This window comes from Sparus aurata, chromosome 6, assembly GCF_900880675.1.
Source record: "Sparus aurata chromosome 6, fSpaAur1.1, whole genome shotgun sequence".
Classification (NCBI taxonomy): Eukaryota; Metazoa; Chordata; class Actinopteri; order Spariformes; family Sparidae; genus Sparus; species Sparus aurata.
In genome coordinates, this window is record NC_044192.1 from 16,425,258 (window position 1) to 16,450,355 (window position 25,098).

General features: G+C 42.8%; 1 protein-coding gene across 4 annotated transcripts in view; it reads right to left on the bottom strand.

The window, feature by feature from the left end:
• Positions 1-24,849, bottom strand: part of iffo2b (intermediate filament family orphan 2b) — a 34,672-nt gene extending 9,823 nt beyond the window's left edge. For 2 of the 4 annotated variants that reach the window (XM_030419163.1, XM_030419165.1), the window contains exons 1-2: positions 23,554-24,848; positions 1,575-1,635 (exon numbers count right to left, since the gene is read on the bottom strand). In XM_030419163.1, the coding sequence (XP_030275023.1) occupies positions 1,575-1,635; positions 23,554-24,029 (537 nt within the window). In that variant the 5' untranslated portion in view covers positions 24,030-24,848. Of the gene's footprint in view, positions 1-1,574; positions 1,636-23,553 lie in introns of all 4 variants that reach the window. The other 2 variants (XM_030419162.1, XM_030419166.1) reach the window with 2 other exon arrangements.
• Between the last annotated feature and the right edge of the window lie 249 nt (positions 24,850-25,098).

Below are 25,098 nucleotides of genomic sequence, written 5' to 3' on the forward strand. Positions count from 1 at the left end.
TAACCGCTAACTTCTGCTCATGATCCTCTTCGGCTGGAGTGAATGTCTGCCGTTAGCAATTGACTGTGCCTGGGCTACAGACCGCGGGCCTTTTGAGGCACACAGTGGTATTATGAGATAGGATGTGTCGGGCTAGCTGGTTAGCACGCTGACTTCAGTGGACATCAGTGCAACACATCATTTCTTCAAACTTGATTGTGTTTTTTAAAATTCTGGCCATGTCTTACACATTGCCCCTTTAAAAATACGACAAACTATGTGGGCAATCGGCAAGTTGTAGTTTTTTTGCGTTTATGTGTCAGACTGTTTGTTAGCCGGACACAATGATTCCACGCAGGCTTGTCGTCACTGTTAGTTAGCAAGGCAACCAGCAGAGACCTGAGGAAGGGTTGGGGTTACCTTCCTACCGTACAGGCACAGTAAATAACCGTGTTTCTCAAGGTGTCACAGTGCTCGTTTCACTGATGCTTCGGGATGGCGGCCGGCCCGACCTACATTCCCAGTGCATCAGTATTTCTTACAAATAGGACTATTAACACTTTAAACACTCCACTGGTATGCAGACCTGTTTTATGATATCGCATTCGCCATCAAAACCTTACGTTTTGTTTGATAAACATTAGCATACATCTAATGAACCTAACCGTTAAGCCCTCTGACACATGAAACTTTTAGAAAACTAGCTTTTCTTAGGAGCTTGATAGATAACCTATTACCATAATATCCCACTAAATGGATCCACTTAGGCTAATAAACATTAACTCAGCAGTTTAAAGACTTCATTTTGCACAGATTGAAAGATGACTAAGCCTGTTGTTTTCATTCTGTCACTGAAGAGTGCCAGTTGCTTCTCTGTTAAGTCAGCACACGGTCACGGCCCTCTGGCTCCGAGCCCTGAACAATAAATGGGTGTTTGCACTAAATTTACTATCTCTGAACAGATTTCCTGCTCTTCCATATGCAACGACATCTGCCTGTGTGCTCTAAAAGGTTAAGTCCCCCTGGGGGAGGGCACTCCACCTCTCTATCAGGGGTTTTGCTGACCCAGAATCTAAGACAAACACGCATGCTGTCACCGATCAATTCGTGCAAAAGCAGAGAGAGGGAAGGATGCCGACTAGATGAGGTACTTGCATCCGCTGCGAGTGGCCGTGTTATGATATAGCCTCAAGGTGTGACACTTGAAATTGATTTCAATTCCCTTTGCCTGCTCTGAACAGAAACATAATGGCAGGCTGCTGGTGAAATTTGATGTTTATATCTATATCTAGGCCAGCAGACCCTTCCTGATGGGTTTGTAATATGGTTTTCCTCATCAGACACACATCCTCCTGGTTGTTTATGCCTCTAGTGCAGCTCTGCTGAGTCCACACAGAATGAAACCCCCTGAAGAACTCAGCTATATATAAATGTTTATGCATGTGCTGTGGCAGCAGTTTTGAAATTGTATGTGAGGTCACGCCTTTTACTCGGCCGTGTTTGTCTGCATGTGGTAAACGACCCTTGGCAAGCCACCAAATATCTGTGCATGAGTGTGTTTGTGGAATTTATTGTATTGTTTATGTTTCCCCAACCTGCTGCATGGATTCCACCGTGGACTCCAGCTGCTGTCGTTTGGACAGCTCCTCCTCCCATCTGCAAAACAAAGCACAGAGGTGGGTCAGTTACTGCTAAGCCCGGGGTCCCCTGGGGGCAACGGGACAGGTTAATGGTACTTTTGTTCAGATTATACTCCCATCTCTGATTGCAAAATGCCCTTGACAGTGTGGGTTCACACCCTCTTTCCCCCTCATGTTTTCAATCCTTTGTCTCCTTCCTCCTTTGTACGGCCCTCTCTACAGCCCCACTGCCTCAATAAAAAAAGGACTACACAGAGAATGAAGCTCTAGCTTCCTCCAAACACATTTCTCATGAATAGCTTTTAAATCTTTGAGTGACTGCAGAGGGACATTTGAACACATCCAGAAGGGTGGAGTATTTGTGCTGCAGCCTGAATTCCTTCATGCTAACTGCTTCTCTCCTCATAAAGTCTCATGAGCTGGGAATCTGTTTACAACATCTAGCTGGTGACAGTTCAAAGCAAATGCAAATCTGTATTCATGCCTCTGACAGAGATTAAACCTACAGAAACAGAGTTTATAGTATACTAATGCAAAAAAAAAAAAAAAACTTGTGCAAAGCCATTAGTGGTGCAACCAATATTTATTGAGGATAAGGTAGAATGAATTATTCATCTTATCATAGTCGCCAGGCAGATAAGTCACACTAAAACAAGCAGGGCACATTATTGGTTTAGTCAATTTGAAAGCAGTATAAAATGACCTACAGGGAGTCTACAGCCATGCTGCCGGCTCTGAGAGGTGGTTTTATATTACTAATCAAACATTTCCTAATTCCGGCTATACAGGGTAAGTCATAGGAAGCTCTGGTAGGATACTGTGTCACACATAACTTTTCACAGGCTGTCAGCTGGCTTATGTTTGGGCCAGTTCTGGCAAAGCTGGCCTCCAGAGTTGAGTCAGTTATGAGCCAGTTCTGGTAGGTTTGTTTGGGTGACTGCAGCCCAATCCTGGCAGTGTTGGTTAGGTTTCAGCACCTTGACTTAGACCAGCTTAGTGTACATTTGTTGAATTGTTACAGTGAAGTGGTGCTTTAACGCTCTGTAGAAGAAAGCGTTTGGTGCAATTCTACAGTGTTTAATTGCTCATGTATGCCTCACCTACTGGCCTGGCATGCATACGACAGCTCAGGGATCATTTTTACCACTTTGTCGTATGAACATGTAACTTTTTTAAAAAGCAAAGGAAAAACTTTTCAGCTTTTGGCAAAACTGTTGTCATGTAAACAGGGCCTGAGTTTAGCATGTTAGCATGATGTAGCAGCAGTACAGCTGAAGCTAATGGTAGTGTCCGGGGATCAAGAAAGTAATTACAACTCATGCTGAGGGATCATGAATGTGCTATTCCAGCATGGACCAAAGCTGTGGACTGACCGACCAAACAGCCAGAGCCTCACCACCTGCGTAGCTAAAAATAAAATGCCAGACCACCCTGATTGGCTGAATGCCATGATCTACAACACAGTTTTCTTTCGCTCTCCCGACAGATCACATTACACATCTGCACCATGGCAGCTACGTAGAAACAAAATCAGGAGCCTCTATAATTGCCTTGCAGTATGTGCTGCGTACAGAGGCGCAGGCTGCTCAGCCCCTACTGCATCAGTCAGTTCAGTCTGCTCCTCATACACACTCATCTCGTTTCCTGAGATATGAGACGGCAGGCATGCTGAGTCACAGACGCTTCCCAAAAGAGAGTTTGAGGTCCAGAAGCTCATTCAGTAATATGAAGTAACACCCATGTGATGATGAGACACTGTGAGCCACATGGACGACGACAGCGGAGGAGGATAATTTGAGAGCGGGCTTTCTGTGTGTGTGAGCCAGTGGGAACATCTGCGTGTTACACACTGCATTCCTGACCGTATGTGTTTACTGTCAGGGAGAAAGCTGACATATGACGACCGCTGCTGCATTCTGGGCCATTGGCGTACCTTACCCATGGCCTTTACCGAGGAGAAACACAAACACAGCCAGAAATCACTTCGGTATCACAACAAGCCTCACCGGAGATTCACTTTCTCACAAAACTCTGCCTTGTTTCCATTCAGGAGCAGCTGAATGTACACTGTCTAATTAGAGAGAAGTATTCCTTGGCTGGGCGTGCCAGCTCACACTGTGATTGAAGCCTTGTTCTAAAAAACGCTGGCAGCGCTGCTTTACTGTGTCCACAACACTCTGCCTGTCTGCCGCAGGACTCTGGCTGAGGTCAAAGCAGTTCACGACTGCGTCACATCCTCTGCAGACACAAATCCAGCATCTGTATCACTCGTGTTGTCACTTCCCGAAGAGACCACCACGTTGTTCAATGCTAATGGTGATGACTGGACAGCTCGACTAAATTGACCTGCTGCCGGAGGGGAAGCCTCCCCGTGTCAACAATGTGTCAAAGCTATTCATTTCATCTATCAAAGGTAATGGAATCACTGACAGAACTAAGCAGCGGCCACTTCCACATTATTTGGAGCCGTTGCAATCGAGCAATCCATAAAAGTCAAACGGAAAAAGCGCCGACTGTTTTCAAGCATCCGGGTTAAAATGACTTATCCAAACACAGATGACACCACAGCTCAGTGAAGGTATTCCTACTGGCCTCTCAGCCATAGCTGTGGTTCTGGTTTTCCTGCACCTTTGGCTTGACTCAGTCAAACGAACACACCCGGAGTCTCCTTACAAGGACAAAGGCAGCAGGAGGGTTGGAGCCTGTGTCAACTCATAGACATCTGTTTATCGCCACACATATCCTCGGCTATCGTGCTCTAATGAATCAAAAACTGTGGGCTGCTACAGATGTGCCGCTCCAGCCGACAAACCCAACTGAAATTGCGGCAATAAACCAAGTGGTTTCTGTTCCATTTTTGAGATGCAAAACCGAACTGAAATAGACGATAAACAAAACCAAGATTTGATTATGGAGAGCCACATGAAGATGCCATCTGATTTCCATTAATAAAATCGAAAGCCCTTTCATGAATCAGTTATCTGTATTTTTGTTTTTGTTTACTTGCCCAATTTTTCCACATTTAAATCATGATTCCAGTCAGGGCTCTGCATTATATCTATATATGTATATACAGACTCAGGACTTTTTACATTGGTTGCACTGGTGCGCTGAACTTTTTCATTTAAGGTGCACCAGCAAATAATTTGGGTGCAGCGAGTAATACATCTTAATCTAATTCAATTTCTAGCAACCAGCATTGTGTATGTTTTCATAAAGACACAGGAATAATGTTACAAATACATGTTTTCCTTAATACAAAGCATCATAATGTAACTTTTCGACCTAAAAATAACAGCTTCACCATCATTCCGATGGTTCAGCGTCTCGTAATAGTGTTAATGGTGTCTTTGTCTCAGCCGCGATGTAACGTCAGAGAGAGGGTCGGATCACAGCGTTACACACATGTTTACTTTAATATACAAGTTTTCAACACACAACATTGTGATGATGTAATGAGTTTTGTTTGTCGTTAGCACCTGCATTACATCTGACATACCTGGGATTTGTATTTACGACAGTGGTGTCGCACAAACTATGGGAGGCCCCAAAACACACCAAATGCCGATCTCTACATAATGTTGCTGAGTCAATTGGTTTTCTAAATCAGCACTGCATGCTTAACTACAGTAGCACTTAAGCAGATTTGTTCCAATGAAACAAATGAAAATAAACTTTCTACATATTGTGATTGATGAAAATTGATTTAGCGACCTAAGAGGAGACTGCAGTGCGACACTGAGGCAGAAAATCAAAGTGTCTCACATCAAACAGACATTTTCTCATACAATTTTTTGTCCGTTGAACAATAGGCATTCCTGCAGCTCTTGCCAACTAACACTCCCTGCCTTGTGTGGTATGTCTGGGAGTGATATTTGCACGCGAGCTGTCTGAGTGTTTTCGCATCAGTGTGCCTGCGGACACAGCGTGCACACATCCAGATCTCATGCACTCCATGTTACCGGGCATGATACTATTTATTGGAACAGCTCATGGCGATGGCACCCTTTATGGCACCCATAATCATTTATCTCTGCCAGGATTTTAAATGATGAAAGAAAAATACCTTGGAGGTTTTATCAGATCATTAATTATCACTTTAAATCATTTGATGTTTATCTGACGTTCATGTTCCAAGAATCCAACAGTGAGTCCATAGTACTGTTATGCAACAGGCAGTAAATACCAAAAGTGCTCAGGGAAAACTTTGAGGTGTGGTTGCGTATCATTACACAAAGGCTCTGTTGCTCATAGCAAATAAAATTTAGAACAACACCCTTTTTAAAGTATACGATGTACTGGAAAGTGTTACTGAAGGGAATTTCTCAGTAACCAGACAGCAAATTACAAACTCAAACTCTGATCATGTGTTTACGAGCAGATTAACCCTTAAAACATGTACCTTCAGAGCAGGGGTGTCATAACTTTTTCCCCTAGAGGGCCCAAAATGGAAACTTAGGCAAGCAAACACCTGATTCAATTGTTTCTTGGCCTTTGTATGGCTTTATTGATAGATGACACGCAGCAAAGGGCCTCAGGCTGAGACTCGAAACCCGGGTCACTGCAGCGAGGACAAAGCCTCTGTACATGGGACGTCCGCTCTACCAGCTGAGCTAATGGGCACCCATTGTATTGTATTGTTAAGATGAAAAATGCTGCTATGATCCAAAGTTCCTGAAATTGACTGACTTCCTGTGTCATTCTACCCAGCATGCTCAGATTATGAAAAATAACTCCGAAAATAAATAATATATATTTTATTACATACAATTTATATATATTTGTAGTTATAATTATTATTAATTAGACTAAACTGCACTCTCTCTCACAGCACGATTTCTAGATCCCCCAGTTGGCCTGTGCAAGCCTAAAGTTATCATTTGTATGGTTGATTTATTGTTATCTATTCATTTGTTTATTCGTTGTCTTTGTTCGGTGTCTTTATTTAACTTTATTTTGTTTACTTATGTTATGACTATTATCATCTGAAATACTCCTTGATAAGAAACACTTTCCTTTTCTGTCTGTTAGCAGAAACAGGGCTGTTGATGCAATGCTTCTGTGCACCATCTTGTATTACAAGAAAAAGTCATCAAAAGTATTTTTTATTTTATTTTCACCCGAAACATCTGATTGGCCAAATCAGACTTCCTGGTGGGCCAGCTTTGGCCCGCGGGCCCTACTCATGCTATGCGGGAAATCAAAAACTCATTCCTTACTTGTTGTATAGTTGTGTGTTTCAATAATGATCTACGTTGTAAAAACAATCCCATGTCATGCCTGGACTGCAACGGCACACCATTTGGAAACCACTGCACTGCAGGCTACATAACAGAAAACACCTCTTTCAATAATGCAGTACAAGAAATGATTTCATGGAGGTGTAGTTGTTGCAGGACTGTAGTAGGCTGCATTGTTTGTTGTTAGTTTTGGTTGTTATTTTTGCTAATAACAAGTGGTATGTTTCATTTGATCATTCTAGATGTTTGCTTTATTTAGATTAGAGTTTGAGAGATTTTTTTCTTTTGCTAGTTATTTGTTTAGTCTATTTATCTCCTTCTTTAGCATGTTCAGTTTGTTTTATTTATGAATTTGTGTAACACTATGGGCAGCTGAAGTTGTATAGGCAGAAGGATAGGTGTAGGACCAGGATGCACCTGGGTGGGCCAATGTTTTTTTTTTTGTTTTTTTTTTACCAGAGCAAGAGAGGCATGCAGAATTTCCTTTGTTCTTTGTTTGCTGGTTTGGTTTTTGAAAATTCAATCACGAAAACCAAAAGAACGTTGAACAGACATTGAATTTTTTTTTTTTGCCTGTGTACATTACAAGACCTCGGTGCAGCAGTGGCTCTTTGATTTTTATCATGAAGTTTGATATAAAGTTTGATTTAGATTATCCGACACATGGCCACTACAGATTGATTTACCTCATAAAAACTGGCAGCTCACTGTAGGTTTTGAACTGTTGTTAATGCTTGTCCAAAATGTCAGACCTCATAAATAAAAGCAAATAATAGATTAAGAAATGATTTAAATAGTTACATGGTAAAATTCTGTTTTGGGGATTTTATCATTTTTAATGCAATGTTCGACGAGTAAAATTACCTTTAATGCCTAAACCAAGACTCAGTCTAAACACTATAAAGAGATTTTTAATAGGCCCATTACAATTCATTCTCATGAGTGCAGGCAATAGTAAAACAGGAAGTGTTACATGATAACAGATTCAAGGATCAATACATCTGGCTACATGCAGGACAAACACCCATTCAGCTCGGCTCCTCGGATGAAATGAAGCCACTGACAGCTTTGATAAATCACGTCTGAGGGTCCAGAGAGAGCGCACGTGATCCCTCCCATGGACCCCCTATAGGTGTCTCTATAATGTCCTCTCCATGACAGCTGCGTCTCCCGTCCTGTATGTGCAATCATACGGCGCACAAGCCGGGGCCATGATTTACTCCTAGGACAGATTCTTCCAATAATCTTGGCCGGATAGGAGGAGCGTGATGGGAAGAGGCATCCGCGGCACCGAGATGTGAAATAGTGGGCAATGTAAGGCTTCGGTGCGAGGAAAAATAAGGGGAGGGGGGCGACTATAGTAGGTCATCGATTGGATGTCTTGATGCTCTGTAATCTATATCCCACCCGCTCCACAGAGACTCATGTGCGGCATGCTAATGATGCAGTCATGTGAGATGGATCGGGCCGGAAAAAAGTGAAGTGGTTCAGGGGCGACCGTCTGGCTGCTTGGGGGTCCCTGCTGACGAGACGACACGCCAAGGTCAAAACTCATTTCATTTTTTCTGCTCCGACTCACTTGCATCACTCGCCGACCTCAATCCATTTCCATCACACGACCGCACACATTTGTCCTCCGCCACCCCATCTTCTCAAGCCATCTCGTGTCCATGGAAACCGCGCGACCGGCCTGCATCAGAAGCACATGCAGATTAATTCCTGGCCCACTCAATCATGCGAACTGTGCAGAGAGGTTGTTGGGCGGGATCGTCGCTGGCTGGCTAATGACTCCTCTTCTTTATGTTCCTCAGACTTAAATATAGCCCACCTGACCCAGACAGGACACAGACACCACCGCTCAGAGCAGGATCCTGGTGTTGCTAAGTGACCGCAGGCATTTCTCCAGGCCGCCATTATCATTAGCCATCAGGGAGCGAGCTAATATCGCTTGTAGCGAATATAGGGGACAGCATCCGTCTATGTTCTATTGATTTCTCTAAATCTTGAGAGATCACGGACTAAGCATTTCACCTTTAATAACAGAACATAGAATACGTTTTGAGAAGAAGTAGATAAGGGTATTTTTAATATTAAAGATAAGAATATCCTTTGAATACCAACTCTCTACTCCTAAATGATGGCTAGCTATTTAATTTATTCTGATAGCAGCAAAAACAAGACAGGAAGTGCCTACAGCCATGATGGTGGATCTGTGAGGCTGTACTTGCTTTGAGTTTAATGCTAATGCCAGCATGCTAACATGCGCACAATGATAATGCTGACAAGTTGATGTTTAGCAGCTACAATGTTACCCTTGTAGTTTAGCATGTTAGCATGCTAACATTTGGTAAATAGCACTTAACACAAAGTGCTGTTGCAGCTGATGTGGACAAATATAAAAATTGTGCCCTGATGATTGCGCTAGATGAACGTACAGGAAATCAAAGTTTTTACAACCCATCCCCTGGGAGAGGATGGGCTGAGATATTTCAGTCCGGACCAAAGCTATGGAGAGAGCAACAGACCAACATTATTATCCTTAGCGTCTTGCTGCTGATATGGCTAATGAAAACTGCTTTCTCACATGTTGTCTCAAAGATTTTTGTAACTTAGTTGGCTGCCAAAAAAACATTGAGCTCAAGCAAAACATGTTAAAATTTGGTCTCAATTGGCAAAAAAAGAGAAAGTTTACTTTGACAAATATACGTTTCATGTAATTAATCCTTAAACGTGTGTGTATGTGCATGTTCATATATATTTTACATATGTTTTCTACGTATTGTATGCATGCACGGCACTGCAGGGATCCTGTATTCATGTGTTTTGTTTTTTTTATGTCTCGTGAAATATATTTTTTTAAACACGTCTTTAAACTTTAAAACTGCACAGTGTTCCCTGGCATTTTGAAATGAATATGAGTATAATAAATAACACCGTGCCTCTTTCTAAGAACCCAGTGTCTCATCGAAGCATCTCTCCCAATAAACCAGGCTGGTTTATGCTAAAATGTGAAATATGACTACACTAACAAAAAAAGGTCAATTTCTTTATGAAATATGACGACTGGATCCTAAATCGCTGGTCATTCCCTCCCGTCTCTTCATCATTCTGTCAGGCTTGCCTTATCTAAAGGTTTTGAAAGTAGTTAGAGATAACTCTCACTGAGCATTTTCCCTTCAGGAGATCCTCCTTCAGGGAGGACACGGGCAGCTTTGATCGTAATCTGGGAGGTTCAAGAGAAGACACATTCCTCTAAAGTATAACTTAGGTTTGGTTTGTCAGTTGTTACTGTGTCCAGCGTAAAGCGTTGCTGTGTATGTGTGTTGATATCTAAACCACTGTATGAGTTTGTTCAGTTAATATGAGTTATTGTTTTTTTCATATGTGCATTGTGATAAATAGCAAGCTGCAGGTGGGTTTAATATGTCTTTAACTAGGAAAATATTAAGGATGAAACCTGCAGCGATCCCTGAGCAGCAAAAAACAATATGTGTATCTCTCTCTTAACATGCACACGTGGAACAGCCGATAAACTCCTGACTCACTGACAGGATCTGTCAGTATTTCATGTTAATCAATGTTGTGTGTTCTTCTGCACAACAAAAGCACACACACACACACACCCAGTGCAAATTTCAGACGGTGAAATAGTTGGGCGAAGCTAAAACTTTTACTGTTTCCCATTTCAAGTTAATAACCGCAGCTATTAGTGTCGCTGATTAAAGGATCTATTTGAAAGAAAGGTTGACTCCCAACTCGCCAAAAAACGGATGCTTTGGGATGGCGGCCGATCCGTCTGACAGAGTTGGGAAACCAAGAGCGCCATCACTTGACGAGTTGGGAATGAGACTCAAAAATCAACTTTTCTTACAAATAGGACCTTTAAATGTGCCACAGTGTTAGTTACAGTGACATTACAGTGCGATTAGAAACATTTAAAATAACTGAAAGCAGCCACTGTAATCATAAAATCAGACTGTACGCGTGTTTTGAGCCAGCCTTTGTTACTTACTATTTGCATTAAGTGTCCTTTAAATAGCAGGAAATAAAATGTGCCTCTGACTTTAGAGCAGCTTTTTTTGCGCAGTTGCTTTCTGCTGCCTCCAGATAGCAATCTGCCATCAGTGCGCCTGACCACACCAGATTTTGAGACCAAAATGCCTAGTGGTGCATGGGTATGCGCAAGTACATTTGCATTTTACACAACAAGGGTGCTGGGTGGAAAAAACTGTGTCAGTCTGAATCTAGCAATGACACTTCCGCTTCGCCGGCGCCACGTTGCACTGAGCGTTAGATACAGCCAAATCACTGATGACACAAAATGTAACGTTCTATTCGTAGGCCATACTAACTTCGAACTAAATCTTGTAATTATTTTCCTTTTATTGTCATTTTCATGCACAGTTATCCTAGCAGCACAGTATCAGTTAGTGCACGCTTGTCAAAACCCGGGATGCTTTGCATGATTGGAACAAAATGGATGGAATAACATTAACATCAGGGCGAGAGGCTGTAGGCGCAGGGAAATAAAATCTGCGAGTTTGATGAATGTTCTCTGTCTTACACCAGACATTTGCCTCTTAATTAAAGTTTGTGGCCTTGGTAGTATGTTTATACGCGCTCAGACAGGGATAAAGCTTCCGTAAGCTTCATGTGTGTCAGGGGATCTTCAGAAATGATTAGCAGACTCAAACTTCATATCGTAATCCTAAGTAAATCCTCGCTCAATGGACCAACTTTTTCTTGTATTTCGAGGCTGAAGCAACACTGAAAAGCAAGTTCGGGCAGAAGAACAATCTTGTATAACGTGGACTAGCTGCAACACAAACAAGGCATCATTAACAAGAAAATATAGCCGGGCCACAAATGATGTTCCCTGATGTTTGTTGGAATGAGGTGAGGCTGTAACAGGCTAATTTAAGCAGATCAAAGCATCAATCTGAATAGAGGGTTTTGGTGGATCCTCCCTTCATACTGATGGACTGACAGATAACTGGCAGCCGGTGTTGTAACATGTCTTCTCCCATGTCCTGACCTGGCACCACAACTTTACCATATTAACTGTTCCCTCCAACAATATGGGTGTGAGCTTGCCTTGGTTGCTCCATGCACTAGCAGCGTCTAATTGCCTGACTCCCAGCGCCCGTCGTAGCCTATTTTCTCTGGCCTGGGGGGATGGCGCTGTCAGGTTAGCGCAATGTCTTTAGAGGGGAGACAAACACATAGGTGTTCACGTGTAATTGCAACCACCTTCAAACTAATAAGTATGACCCAAGATCAACCTGAGGAAAAGTGGATAATTGCTTTCAAAAGAACTGATGCTAGCATTTTTGATTGCAACATTTTTTAAGCTGTTAACGATCGCAGAGACAAGTCATGGCGTTGCCACAAAGAAAACTCCCGAACATACTGGTTTTGTTTCAGTGGCCGACAGTTAAATGTCAAAAGAGTTTCTGTCAGCACACATTTCTTGATGACTTAAAGGGAGAGCTCATCCCAAAATCAATCAGTCACGCTGTTTATCCATCTAGATTGTTTGGGTGTGAAGTTTGGGTACATCCGCCGTCGAGATGTCTGCCTTCACTCACATATAATGTAACTACTATAATGCAAATATAATGGAACAAGATGGCACTCAGCTTGTGGTGCCCAAAACGGCAAAAAAAACAAAACACATTTGATAAACTCAACAGTGGTGTTGCTTTCCAGAAGTCATGACCCGGTTACTCAATTGTTGTGAGCAGTTTCAGCTAGGAACTATTTTCTTTCTCCTGTATTACTGTGCAGCCTAATCGCCACAATATATGGTGGAAAAGGGCTTTTCTGCAGAAGCAGAGACAAGTTAAAAAACGTTGTTTCTTTCGGTTCAATGATCAATTCAATCATCGATCCTAAAACACTTAAGATCAGGAAAACATTTTTCAGCTTAAAATAACCTCTTTTGGTCGCCACAAACATGCTGGAAATAGCCTGACTTCCAGTCAAAAACATTCAGTTTTTGTTGCCACAAACGCTACAGATGCACCAATCGACCAGCCAGGGACCAGAAGTGGTCGGTTTAGACATAACCGGCATTGATGAGCAACTGGCAGTTTAGTTTCATATTTATCTGATTCTCTACAGGTCACATTAAAGCACATGCTGTCCATCCGCCCCCCCATCACATTAACTATTTCATTGACTCATTATGTGCCTTGTTTTCTCTTTAAGGACTGAGTTAATGCACAAATAATAAGCAAGGAAAAAAAGAAATAACACTCGGATACAAGATTTAATCTATTTCTTATTAATGCATTCTGCAGCAGAGCTTGTGACGGAGCACTGTGATGGAAAATCAGTTTGTCCTGTAGCCTTTGTCTTCAGTCCCTCACTGCAAACTGACCCCACCCTGCGTCCTAGAAAGCAAACCACTGGGCTGTTAAGTTATGATTTTCCCACCGATGTCACTTCATGTGGTCCACATTGTGGTGCCGTCATAATAGCGTCGGGCCCCCTGGCTATTGACTCATTATATAGTGAAAGTACAAGACATTTAGTGGCACAAAAAACTGTAAAGACAACTTGTATAAACACTATCCTATAATAAAAGGCTTTGAGTTGGATGTTCTGGTGACAGATGACATGGATTTGTCACATTTCATAGAAGAGCACAGAGATAATAGTGCAAACAACGACCGACATGCCCGGGCCATGTTCGGGTGGGGCTGCGCTGGGAGTGACATCCCATTACAGAAGAAAAGAAGACAGAGATGTGCACCTCTGGCACAAGTCCTCACTGGCCAGGGTGTGTACAGTCAAATCATGCGAGACATAATGGAGCTATGATAAATCACCACTAGACAAATATCTTTTGTACCTCCGGGTACACACACCTGCAGGATGAACCTCAGGGGTGAACACAAGACTGAAACTGCTCCTTTCAGAAGGAACCTGGGTTCTTGACCACAATTAGGTTTCAATTAGTCACAAACAGAGAACTAACACTCCCAGGTCGGAGGTCAGACTCAGCCCATGACAGCTGCATGACGTCTTGTGATATAAAGTCTGTTTTATCAAGATTTACAATGTGGCTCCGCGTCACTCATTCACACACACTCACGACACTGACAGCAGCGATTCACGACACACACCTTGACCTGACCTGTGTCTTGCTCAAGTATGGTAAGAATTTCTGGAGGCGACACACCAACCCTGAGATTAGCAGATTACCCACAGCCTTTCATTTTAGAATAATTACATTTTCTTCAAAGAATCAAAAGTTTCAATGATCAATGTTAATGTTAATTAAAGGGCCAATTTGCAAGACAGTTAATTATTATTAGTTAAAGTTAATTATTGAGTCTCATTCCAGTTTATTATTGAGTTTCATATCCAACATGTCAAATACTGACTCTTTGGGTCCACTACCCAAAGAGTCAGTATTTGACATGTTGGAAATGATAATTATTTTGATGTTGTATCATGTGGCCGGCCACTATTTGCTGATTTTCTTGGTCTTCTTTAACTGTTAACAGAATATCTTCTGGTTTTGGACGATCGCCGAGACAAAACTAGATGTCTAGAGATGACACCTTGGGCTCTGTGGAAACTTTGATGTTTTAGAAACCAAACAATTAAAGGATTTAATCAGGAAAATAACTGACAAATGAATCAATAATGAAAATAATTGCTTGGCAATGAAAGTGGTCTTTTCACGTTTAGCAAATTGCAATTAAGTGTGCAACAGAAACAGCTTACCAACAGCCAACAGCACTTTGACTTACCACCTCTCACCAAACAGTCTCTTCTCTGACCCTATGGAGAAGATGACCCAAGAGGGGATCACTTTGTTTTCTATATATGAGTTTAATGTAACTGATAACTATGTGAGCTGTAAGGAAAAGATGCTGTTCTCGAAGAATTTGATGCCACTGTTGAAGACAGATGAAGAGGGAATGACAAAGTTTTTTTTCCCCTACTGTGTTTTGAAGCCTACCCCCTGCCTTCCAAGCAAACTCTGCCAGACGCTCCCAGATAATTAGACTTCCAGACCCCTGATGTGCAGTATTTCTTATATTTTCTTCTGCTTAAATGAAGTAGAAAATCAAAACTTTGAAGAATGCTAAGATGGAAAAAGGCTATTGGAACATTAAAGATGAAGTATGTGTGATATCAATGTTTAATAAAAAAATATTAAAGACTGTATTGAAATATCAATATATATATATATAAATATGTATGTACATCTTTAACATAAAGATGAAATAAACACAGTCTATTGTCATGACTGCAAACACAGCTTCGTCTTTATGTTCATAAAAACATTACTCATGCGACAAAACCTCCATGTCACCATCCCGTGTTGGCACCACAATGTTATTTACACATAGATGATGGATTGTGTCTTCAACATGATAAAGTTTTGACTGTTGAGAGAGCCATAATGAAAACACTTCCACGGGAGGTTAAAGCACTTTATCTCTCAATACATTTCCAAGGAGCTCTGAGGAGGAGGAGGACACATCTGGTCTACCTTTAAGGTCAAGCATGCACACCATGTTTCTCTCTCACACGTGTACGACATTATATATGTATGTGTGTGTGTGTGTGTGTGTGTGTGTGCGTGTGTGTGTGTGCTTGTTTTTTAAGGTGCCTTAAAAAAAACAGTATTATTTCTGGAATAGCTATTCAGCGTGAGCAGGTCTAAACAGAAAGGCAATGACACTTAAACTATTAGGTGTAGAGTGAGATCAGGGTTTGATGATTATGGATTTAGCAGTAAGATTTATTCCACCTAAAGAAAACTGTTCATCTCCCGCTTTGCTTCGGGCCACAACAGCCTTTTTCGAAATAATCCACCTACACGACATATTGCACACTTCACTCCCCCCCTATGCAGTCAGAGCTCACAGAGAGACAGGTGGATTCCTGCACTTTTAAATATGGCAACGCGCCACTGCTTTCAGCTGTATCGATACCCATGAATAATCAACCACAGACGCACAGCACAGCAGCTCCACACACAAGCACAGAGGAAACAAAAGGCACAGGGAAGCAGAGGGGGGAAACGCACTCCCTTCATGGAATCATGAGTTTTCATTACGGTTAGATGGAGATGCAGAGAGAGGGAGGCCACAGTTATGTTTCTCTTTCCTATTTTCAGATTCTGCCAATGTTCCTGGTTTTTCTTGTCTTGATTGTGGTTCTTTTGTTCCTTCAGAGTCTAGCGTTCTTCTATATTATTCTTAAATTATGAAAACACAAAACCTCATAATGCGTCAGTTTTTTAAATTGCCCCTTCTGTGGTACTTAGGCTCACGCCGCTGGTTCCTACTGAAGATATAAATCATTAAAAACATGGCACAAGGACAGTTTATAGATTCAGATTAGAGTAATTTCCTAAAACAGCAGGGCACTGCAGTTTTTTGTGGGCATGTTAGTCTAAAGGAGATAATTAGTGCCCTTGTTGGAGACTATTTTCAGCTGCAGATTAATACATATTTGGGGCTCTAATGCAGTGGCTGATAACCTTTTCGGCTTGTGACGCCTCCTCATGAGCTGTTATGAGCTGTGGCTCACAGCCCCAATTATAGTCGGCCCAATTACAGCGATGACTTGCAGGCCACAGGTGGTCTGGATCTAGTAGCCACAGCACGGGTGTCCATACATAGCAATATCTCAGCACAGTGTGTGAATTTGCTGGCCCTACGTCATGGGCAACAGTGTTCTGGCTGCAAGACCTGGACCACCTGTGGACCATAACTCATGACTGTGCTCGGGCAGAGTGAAAGCAGGCTGTGTGGCCAGTCACTTGGCAGGACCAATTTTTCTCATTTTGTCACTTTGTTTTTATGTTATTGGTTCAAAATAACCTCGTCCTTTACCATCACTATCGTAAGATGACTTCTAACCTCTCCAGTCACCTTGAAAATGGACTCAGTACCCAGAAGTCAAACAGAATGACAGCAAAAATCACTCAAATCAAATTTGCTGAGATGCGCTGCTTTTTGTTTACAGTAGATGCCGATGGCAGCCATCTTGACAATATGCTAATTACAAAAATTGCCACTACTCAATTAAATGTGGTCATCAAAAAATGTTGACTAGACTAGGCTGCAAAAACTTCCCTGATTGGATCCATTCATTATTGCAAAAGACAAAAGCCAACAAACTTGAGGAAAAGCCAGAAACATTTTGCGTGTGCTGCAGAAAGGCAAGACAGAATTTATCATACAACCCGCTGGGAGGTCCTGACCCACGCGCTGAAAACCAGTGCTCTTTACTGCAGCAGGACTGTGTATGTGGGAATCTCTCAAAATGAACTACAGCGCCCATGTTTATTGTAATGACAGGACATGTCGCCGAGTGCAACGGTGTGGCTCACTCAAGTATTTCTGGACAACTATGGAGGTCTATAACACAGGGGAGTAAATCTTCTAAACAGTCCCGCTTAGTACAATCCAGGTTTGTAAATGATAATGTAATCTGCAAAATGTCATACTTTGTCTGACCAATAAAGACTATATAAGACTGTAAAAGTACTAGTGTCTGCAAGTTCAAAAACATGTTGTGGGCTTAAGCGAAGCACACCATGCAGACAGGAAGGGGGAGTAAGGCAGGAACAATATAGACTCTAATCTGGAGCTCAATGGTTTTAGTGTACTGAGCTCTCTCTCTCTTTCTCTCCCACTGTATCTCAGCAGCAGGGAGTCTTCCACTTCGAGAGGCCCCGCTTCAGTTTGGCGGCTGCGTGCCAGGATGTGGTGCAGGGCTGGCTGGAGGCTGGAGACTGGGTGCTAGGTGACGGCTTAGAGAAAATCCCTCTAATGAATAGACGGCCCTGGATTATACGCAGGGCAGGTCAGTGCCGAAGACAGGCGAGGAGAGGCTGAACAGCCCATCAGCATAGCTCTTTGCAGTGAAATATGACATTTGAAACACAATGCGGCGCTGAGCTTTGGAATCACAGCGCACCTCTCCCTGTAATTAGTCGGTGCTTTATCACAACAAACCCCCGAATCCTACTTTCAAAAGAGATGCTCTGCCTTTCACCTCCCATAAGCGCTGGGGAAGAAAAGATCAAAGCCTGTGAAAAGTGTCTTCGGTGGATTCCGGCTGCATTGATCCACACACTGCTAAATTCAGCTCTGTGTGAATTATTCATGCAGGAGGAACATGCCCAGGAGGCCCGGAGACCGTTCTGGTTCACCATACGTCCTGTATCACCCACATTGTGATCCAGCAGGACAGTTGTTTGGCCTCTGATGGGGTAAACAACCAATTAGGAGAGGCCAGAGCGCTGACCGGGGGAACTCTGGTTCAAGTCTTAAGAGCAGTGTCCTTTATCCCTACAGCACTGCAGCGAGCACTGCACCTTAAAAATGGCATAAAAAATGATCCTGCTGTCTCTTTCCGTCCGTCGGTACAGCACCCCTGTTCCACAGAAATTCATGCCAGCTACAGTCAAATCAACTGAGTACTGTTCCCTTTTATTTGCAATAAGCAAATGACTGCTCTTATCTGTATTTATGTAGTTCTCTGACAATCTATTAGCATATTAGTGCACGAATAACTGCTGTCTTTTAGCTGCCATCTTCCGGTCTGTGCAGTAATTTGCATAACATATAGAGCTGCCTGCTTTATCTCTGCGCCACCATGTAAAATCTAAACAAATCTCCACTTCTAGGTCACTTGGTTAGCCGTAGACAGAGTTAATCTATTCTTAGTGAACATACAGCACGCTGTCGACTGTCAAATGCATTTGTCAATGTCAGCCACTGTTTTCGTGGCCTTTAAGCACTCTCGTATGCCGGTGGCAATTACTGGTAGAGACCCACTGACACGCAGGTGATACATTTCACGCTGATGCAAGACAGTGGAACGAGGGCACTGGCATTGACCTTACCCATGCTCCTTTGCACGGTCGTTTGTCAGCGTGACCCCACAGTCCAGACGCTGTAGCACTAAGTGGACGTTCATATAAACTGGCTGTCTGATTTATGTAGCCTGTCCTTGGACAACCGTGCTGTGTTTATGCGCAGCGGGTCTGAAGCACACAGTTGCATTTGATGGCAGCAAACAAACAGATGAAAGTGATTACGAATGAATCGAAAATGTGTTTGAAGAATGTGCACTTAATCGGTTAAAGAGCTTTTCCAGATCCGCAAAGACATCCAGTAACTGTTAAAAAACTAGAACAAAAGGATTTTGTACAATAGAGAGCAAGCAGCTGATTTGGAAATATAATTCAGGTCAGTTAAGGTTTATTGAAGTAATAACCTAAACTGTGAATATGTTTTTAGCTGTTTGAGGAAATACCAGCAAACTAGAACGTTATTTCTCGATTCTGTGATCGTATGATTACCTCCGCCACGGAGGTTGTTTTCACACGTATCCGTTTGTTGGTGTGTTTGTTTGTTTGTTTGTATGTGTGTTGGTTGTTTTGTCAGCAAAATTACACAACAATGACATAACGGATTGGAGATGGGTCTCAGCCCAGAATAGACTCCATTAACTTTTGGTGCAGATCCAGGTAAAGGGGACAGATCCAAGATTTTTTTCACTTTCACTTAGCATTAACAACAACAACAACAACAACGTCAATATTGCAAATGTTTTTTGACATTTTTGTTAATTTCTTGTGGAATAATGCATGGATCTTGATGAAAAAAAACTTTCTTATTTAGGTGGCTGGCATCTATTGGTGAGTAGAATCTGATGTTGATCTCAGATCTGTTGAGCTTAAATTATTGTTAAGCAGTTATGGGTTGTTTAATATTCTGATTGATTCAGGGCTATCGATATATAATATTGGATTAGGTTTGATAGAATTAAAGGGGAGTGTTGGGCCTTGGCGGAGGTATGCACTCTACAGCCTTTATTTTCGTATTGAGGGATGCACTTTTTTGTTTCAATTACTTGTGTTAATACGTGGACATGTCTGATCTGATATTCTGTCACTTCATTTTTAATCTATTTTCAATGTATGTGAAAAACATTCGATAAGCTTTGTTGTGTGAAAAGCCAAAGTACAGAAAAACCTTCCCCACTGAAGATAAATGAAGATTTGAAGTCAGAACCTTTGAGTTGGATTTGTTTTTTGTTTTTGCTGTGTGATCAATAGTGATGTCAGAGCTATCGAGTCTAAAACAATTTGTCTTTGCTCTCTACATCTTTGCCGTTTTACCCTCAGCGGTGCATAAACTACAGGCTATGAACTCATTTTTCAAATACGAAAATGTCCCATTATTATCATCAGTTATCAGTATCGGCTGAGGAAATCCATATCGTTCATCCCTAGTTTATTGAGCATTAAAGGATGTAGACCTATTCTAGAAGTATCTCAAACAAAATTATGACCCTGAAATGTGCATAATATGTCTCCTTCAACTCCTGAAATGTTTTTTTTTTTTTCATCATTAGGTCAAAAAGCTTTCCATGAGAACTGTGTTTAAATGGGATACAAATGTTCACAGCACTATCTACAGTCAGATACTTCAGCTATCTTACAGAGTGTTTAATGGCTGCAAGCTTGTGGCTCATGTTTGGTTACACTGCTGCGACAACACTGTATTATTTTTACATAAAAGCTACTAAGGGGGGAAATTTAGGTTTAAAGACTACGTTAAAAACAACGTACGATCATCAGATTTCTCACAACACAACTTCATAAGAGAGTGTGTTACCAACAACAAGAAATTCATCTCTTTTGCCTCAAGGTTTGAAAACATTTTCTTGACCGGATAGAGGCGCACTATAAAATGACGGAAAGCAGGCAAGTGAGCACATCTTGGTTAAAGTGCAAGTGGACCAATCAGAAATGGATCAGCTGACCATCTATCTCCTTGTATGTGTCCACACTAGTAAAGCCTTAATAAATCACCTGGGCGGTATGGGAGCACACGGGGAGGGGTGGCGGGCCTCGGTCGGAGTCGAGGATGCCTTACAAAGCAGTCTGCGTGACACAGAGAGGAGCAGCGAGGCGGAGGGGCTGACGGAGGGGTGGAGTGAAGGACGATGGGAATGGCTGAACACACAAAGCACAGAGCAGGAAAAGGCATGGCGGGGATGGGACCGGGCTCGGGGGGATTGAACGCCGAAACGTGACTGTAGTAAAGAGGATTTAGACTGGGGGAGACGGAGAGAAAACAACTGGGCAGTGGACTCAGTGATGATGCAACCATTGAGCTCAGAGCCGAGGAGGAGGAATGTGAGAGGCAGGGAGAGAGATTGATTACCATGATTACTGGCCAATAAAAACTGTCTGGAAATGTGTCCTGCTCCTCGCTTCTGTAGATGTAGTTGAGAATAAAAAGAGCATGCTTTGACACTTTAGTACTTAGGTACTGTCATTAAAGAAAATAATAAACAGATGTAAAACCTAAAGCTATGTAAAAAAAATAATGCACTTAACAGTCACTGAATGAATGTGAAAAGTGTCATATGGATATGTATTCTGCTGACTAAACCCGACTCACAAAGCAACTAAAATGGCTGTTCCAGAGACTTATAAAGTCAACAGCTTCCATCTTAGCCAAAGGGGATCCAAATTTTTTTGTCTTCAGCGGCAGCAGTTTTTCCAATTTGGCTGCTTTCCCAGTCACTGCCGTTCATCTTCTCAAGCAGAAATGCACAAAAAAGGATATGCTGGTGTTACGGGGGGATGACTGGACAGGATACAGTTTTCCCCGAGAAGAGGGAGAGCACATGCATTCTGTGTCACTGAGTCAGTGCGCTCACAAGGGAAGTCAGCGTTCGTCATAGCCGACCTCGGCGAGCAGACGGAGGCCTGTTAAAATGCCTCTATGCTTGAATCATGGCAGCAAACAGAAGCAGGCGTCTGCTTGGCAGGTCTCCCTGCCAGCAGCCGGCCAGCCGAGGCGGACCAGCAGTGACGTGGGTCAGCTGGGAGGCGCTGCAGCGAGTCCCTCAAGGAAACACAATTAATGTGACTAAAGGAGAGGAACAATTGGTGGAGACTGAGCCATGCAAAGGAATTTCCTCAGAAGAGTGTGAGAAACAGGATCTGTTCGATTCACAATAAACGTCAGCTCTGAAAATCCTTCATGTGAAATACGACCTCAAGTGGAACTCTATCTGTGAAATCTCTCCACTGTACTGTCAGATGAGCATATGGTGACATTTTGTGACCCACGCCCATATGGGACGAGAGAAGTCACAGCGAAGTTGTAGAGCGATGAAAACAGCTCCTTGATCAGACCACTACAACCTCTCAAACCAACTCAGAGATTGTTTCCTTCCTGATGAATATGCTGCTCATTTTCTTCACTAAACAAGTTGCTATTTGGTCCATAAAATGATTCCCTCAGCACAAGGTGACGTCTTGCTTTGTCCGACCAACACCCCAAAACCCAAAGATCTTCCATTTAAAATTATATCAAACAAAGAAAATCATGCTATCAATCATATCATTAGAAAACCTGGAATATTTACCTTTTTTAAATTATTATTATTAAATAACTTTAAACGACTAATCCACCATCAAAATAGCTGCTGTTTATTTTTCTGTCCATCACCTGATACGTCCGCTCTAATGTGGACAATCCAACAACGAGCATCTTAAAGAGCAATATTGATTATGTGTCTTCATTTAATGTCAATCTACATTAGAACGGCTCGTTTTATAATCTGACACATCTACGCTGAATAAGTCAACAATTGAACTTGTGACTGCAGCGTGGATGATTAATGTAGGCTCAATGAGAAATCACCTGAATCTTCCTGTAAAGTCCCCCATAGGGGCTTCGAGTGCGTCTGTTTTTACCGAACCATTCGTCGATCACTCAAGAAGACAATCATCAGATTAATCGACAGTGAAAATAATCATTAGTTTGCCGCTCCAATGGCAATGTCAGAAAATGTTGAAGAATCTTTATTAAAGGTCCAAGATGACATCCTCCAATGTAGCGGTGTCACTGTGTTGAAAAATAGTGGCGACATGACCATTTTCTTTTTTGAAATATTCTTCAGCATATGTGTTTTAAGGCAATATAATGAGGTCATAGTAGACATTTACAGCTTAAAATCAAAAAAAGAGCGAATGTTTTTGTGAACATTTCTTGGTCTTATTTTGAAAGATATTTTGATGTCTGTCAAAACAGCACACTATAGCAAACTATGCCTTTTTAAAAGTGATGGGGACATGTCCACAGTGTCCTCAGTGTAAATGCTCAAATGTCTTGTTTTGTCCACAACTGAGAAAAAAGTTTCCTGTCACAGAGGAGTAAAAAGAAATCAGAAAATATTCAACTTTAGGATGCTGGGATCAGAGAATTCTGACTTTTTTTCCTGAGAGAATTTCTCAAATCCATCAGTTGATTGTTGCAATTAATCTAATGGTTGATGCAGTTCTCTGTCATAGTCTACTGGGGGTATCTAGTGAAATGTTGTACTTTTGTTCAGTGTCTTTTCTATTTATGAGTTGCTAATGTGAGAGCAGTGATGGAGGGGGGCCTGGAGGAGAAAATGGGGCCCAGAGCATCCTCCTGTCAGGGCCTCTCATATCTTGCTTCACCCCTGCAGATGACTGAATAGCTGGTAAGATATGTTGGGATGTATCCTGGCATAACATCGACTGTGCTGCTGTATTTAATTATGGAAAATAAGCTTTAGAACTCTTTGAAACAATCATCCAGCATCAGCAGACACAGTTCCCATGGCCTCATCAGTCATGTCGATGGCGGTTGTCCACTCACCTTCTCCTGTACTCGTCCCTCTCCCTCTTGACTTTGGCCAGCACGTTGTACAGAGCCCTCAGCTCCGGGGTGATGGTGTCTATCTGGACCCCGACTCCGTCCGGATGCGTCCACGTCACCCCGGGCCCCTGCAGGGTCTCGAAGCGCTCCCCTTGCCTCCGGACGTGGGTGAAACTCCAGATGGTGCCCGGCAGTCTGGACTCGGGACCGTCCGTCTGCACGGCAACTTCCCGGGAGTAGAGGTGTCGGTACTGCGGTCTCTGCAGTGCTTGCTGCAGCTGGCTCTCCAGCAGCTTGTTCCTCCTCTCCAGCTCGTGAACTTTGGCGAGGAAGCAGCGGAATCGCAGGTTGAGGGTTTTCAGCACATGGATGTTGGAGCCCAGGTCGTTACGCAGGGCGCTGGTCACCGCGCCCGACCCGGCGGGGACGTTGCAGACCGGACCGGGCGGAGTGTCGGAGAAAAACAGTGAGTTCATGTTTCAGGTGAGAAAAAAACAAACAAACAAACACCCGGTTAATCCACTTATGGCTCTGTCTGGTTTGGACACAATGAGAAAAAAAAAAAACAAAAAAAAAAAACTGCTGTTCTGTTTTTATCTCTGCATATTCCTTCACAGTCCCACTCCCACAGCGCGAGTTTCTCCTTACAACGCAGATGCTGAGAGTGACTGAGTGGTGGCAGGAGACCTGGTGGGCATCACTGTCCCTTCTGGATGTTTACCCCCCGTAGATACTGACAACATGGACCCCCGCAGAGCAAACGGCAAACACACCCCAGAAAAGTCCTTTACGGGGCGCGGAGGGCATTATCTTCCGCCGGGGCGAGAGGTTTGACGCAGACCGCAACGAGCTCCAGCCGCACTTCCCGTCACCCTCATCATCCCCCTCCGTGCGTCTTTTGCTTTGTCAGGAGCTGCTGATGCCGTGCCGGGTTCATATAGCCACAGGAAGATGGTCCTCCTTCTCTCTTTGTCGTTCCCCGTTACTGTGGCTCTGTCCCGTCTCCATGTGGCGCGGCGGTGGGATGGTCGCAGGACGCAGGACCGCAGAGCCCGGCCTCTCCGTGGTGTGCGCGGATCATGTTGCAAAGTGCTAAACTAGGCACTATCTCCCTCCACCGGCCCCTCCCACGTCCCTCCCCCTTTTTCTCTCCCACACCGACGGCGAGGAGAGGGATCGCGTACCGGCAGGAGGCGAACACATCAGCTTAATCGATGGGAGAATAACAATCGGTCCTCAATTCGGTTTGTTTTACGCATTTTATCCAAGCATTTTAACTTGTTGTAGGCCTGCATGTCACAGCTGGATCTGAAAAATAAAAAGTCATCACTGGCAAACTTTCGCCACAATAATAATGATTATAATAATATAACATGTAGGACTCCATATTGCCTGCTCGTCTATTGAATCGTTGGTATGGTGGCCCTGTTCTATGAAAAGTGTTTTTAATGATATGTTGTTATTTCTAAATGTCTTTTTTTTTTGGTAAATTTGAGGCTGGGTTAGGCTGTTCTGTTTTGTGTTTGGTTAGTGTTGTGTTTTGTA